We start from the raw sequence: 866 nt of genomic DNA on the forward strand, positions 1-866 counted from the left end.
CCCCGGAATTTTGGGGGGAGCGTAAAACCCCCGGGGTGGCTCCAAAATGTTGAGGGGGAAGAGCAACCCTGGGAGATGATGATGAAGTCCCCAAAATATTTGGGGGGTCCCCGAAATATTTTGGGTGTCCCTGAAATTCTTGGGGGTCCCCGAAATCCTGGGAGGGTCCCCGGAATTTTGGGGGGAGCGTAAAAACCCCCGGGGAGGCTCCGAAACCCTGAGGGGGAAGATGAATTTTTGGGGGTCCCCAAAATAAGGAGGGAGGTCATTAAAATATTTGGGGGCGTCCCTGAAATCCTGGGGGTGGGGTCCCCAAAATCCAGGGGGCTCCAAAATCCCGGGAGGTTCCAGAACCCCCGTCATGGGGTCAGGGGGGGGATTCCCCAAAATTTGGGGGGGTCCAGAGAGACAGGAGGGTCCCCAAAAATCCTGGGGGGGGTCCCCAAAAAATCTGGGGAAGGTCCCAAAATCTGAGGAAGGTCCCAAAAATCCGGGGAAGGTCCCAAAATCCAGGGAGGGTCCCCAAAAATCCGGAGAAGGTCCCAAAAATCTGGGAAAGGTCCCAAAAATCCAGGGGGGGGCTCCGAAATCCCGGGAGGTTCCAAAACTTGAAAAAGAGGGGAAAAGCTGCATTTTGGGGCGAAAATCACCGGATTTGGGGGTGGGGGGGCGGGGATTTTTGGGGTCTCCCGGCACGGGGGGGTCCCGGCTGACGGTTTTTGGGGTGTTTTTTTCCCGCTTTTCCCAGGAATAAGATCCTGATTTTCGGGCTTTTCGAGGAGACGGCCTTGGCCGCCTTCCTGTCCTACTGCCCCGGGATGGACGTGGCCCTGCGCATGTACCCCCTCAAGTGAGCTCGGGGGGGG

At 57.5% G+C, this 866-nt stretch overlaps 1 protein-coding gene across 1 annotated transcript in view; it reads left to right on the forward strand.

The window, feature by feature from the left end:
- LOC113980935 (sodium/potassium-transporting ATPase subunit alpha-3-like) overlaps window positions 1–860 on the forward strand; it is a gene marked incomplete at its 5' end in the record, with an annotated part of 5,221 nt that extends 4,361 nt beyond the window's left edge. Inside the window, one exon of the mRNA XM_027708156.1 lies at window positions 749–860. Within this exon, the coding sequence (XP_027563957.1) occupies window positions 749–854 (106 nt within the window). The remainder of the gene's footprint in view (window positions 1–748) is intronic.
- Window positions 861–866: the final 6 nt, after the last annotated feature.

This window comes from Neopelma chrysocephalum, unplaced genomic scaffold (assembly GCF_003984885.1).
Source record: "Neopelma chrysocephalum unplaced genomic scaffold, ASM398488v2 Primary Assembly neopelma1_95689, whole genome shotgun sequence".
Lineage (NCBI taxonomy): Eukaryota > Metazoa > Chordata > Aves > Passeriformes > Pipridae > Neopelma > Neopelma chrysocephalum.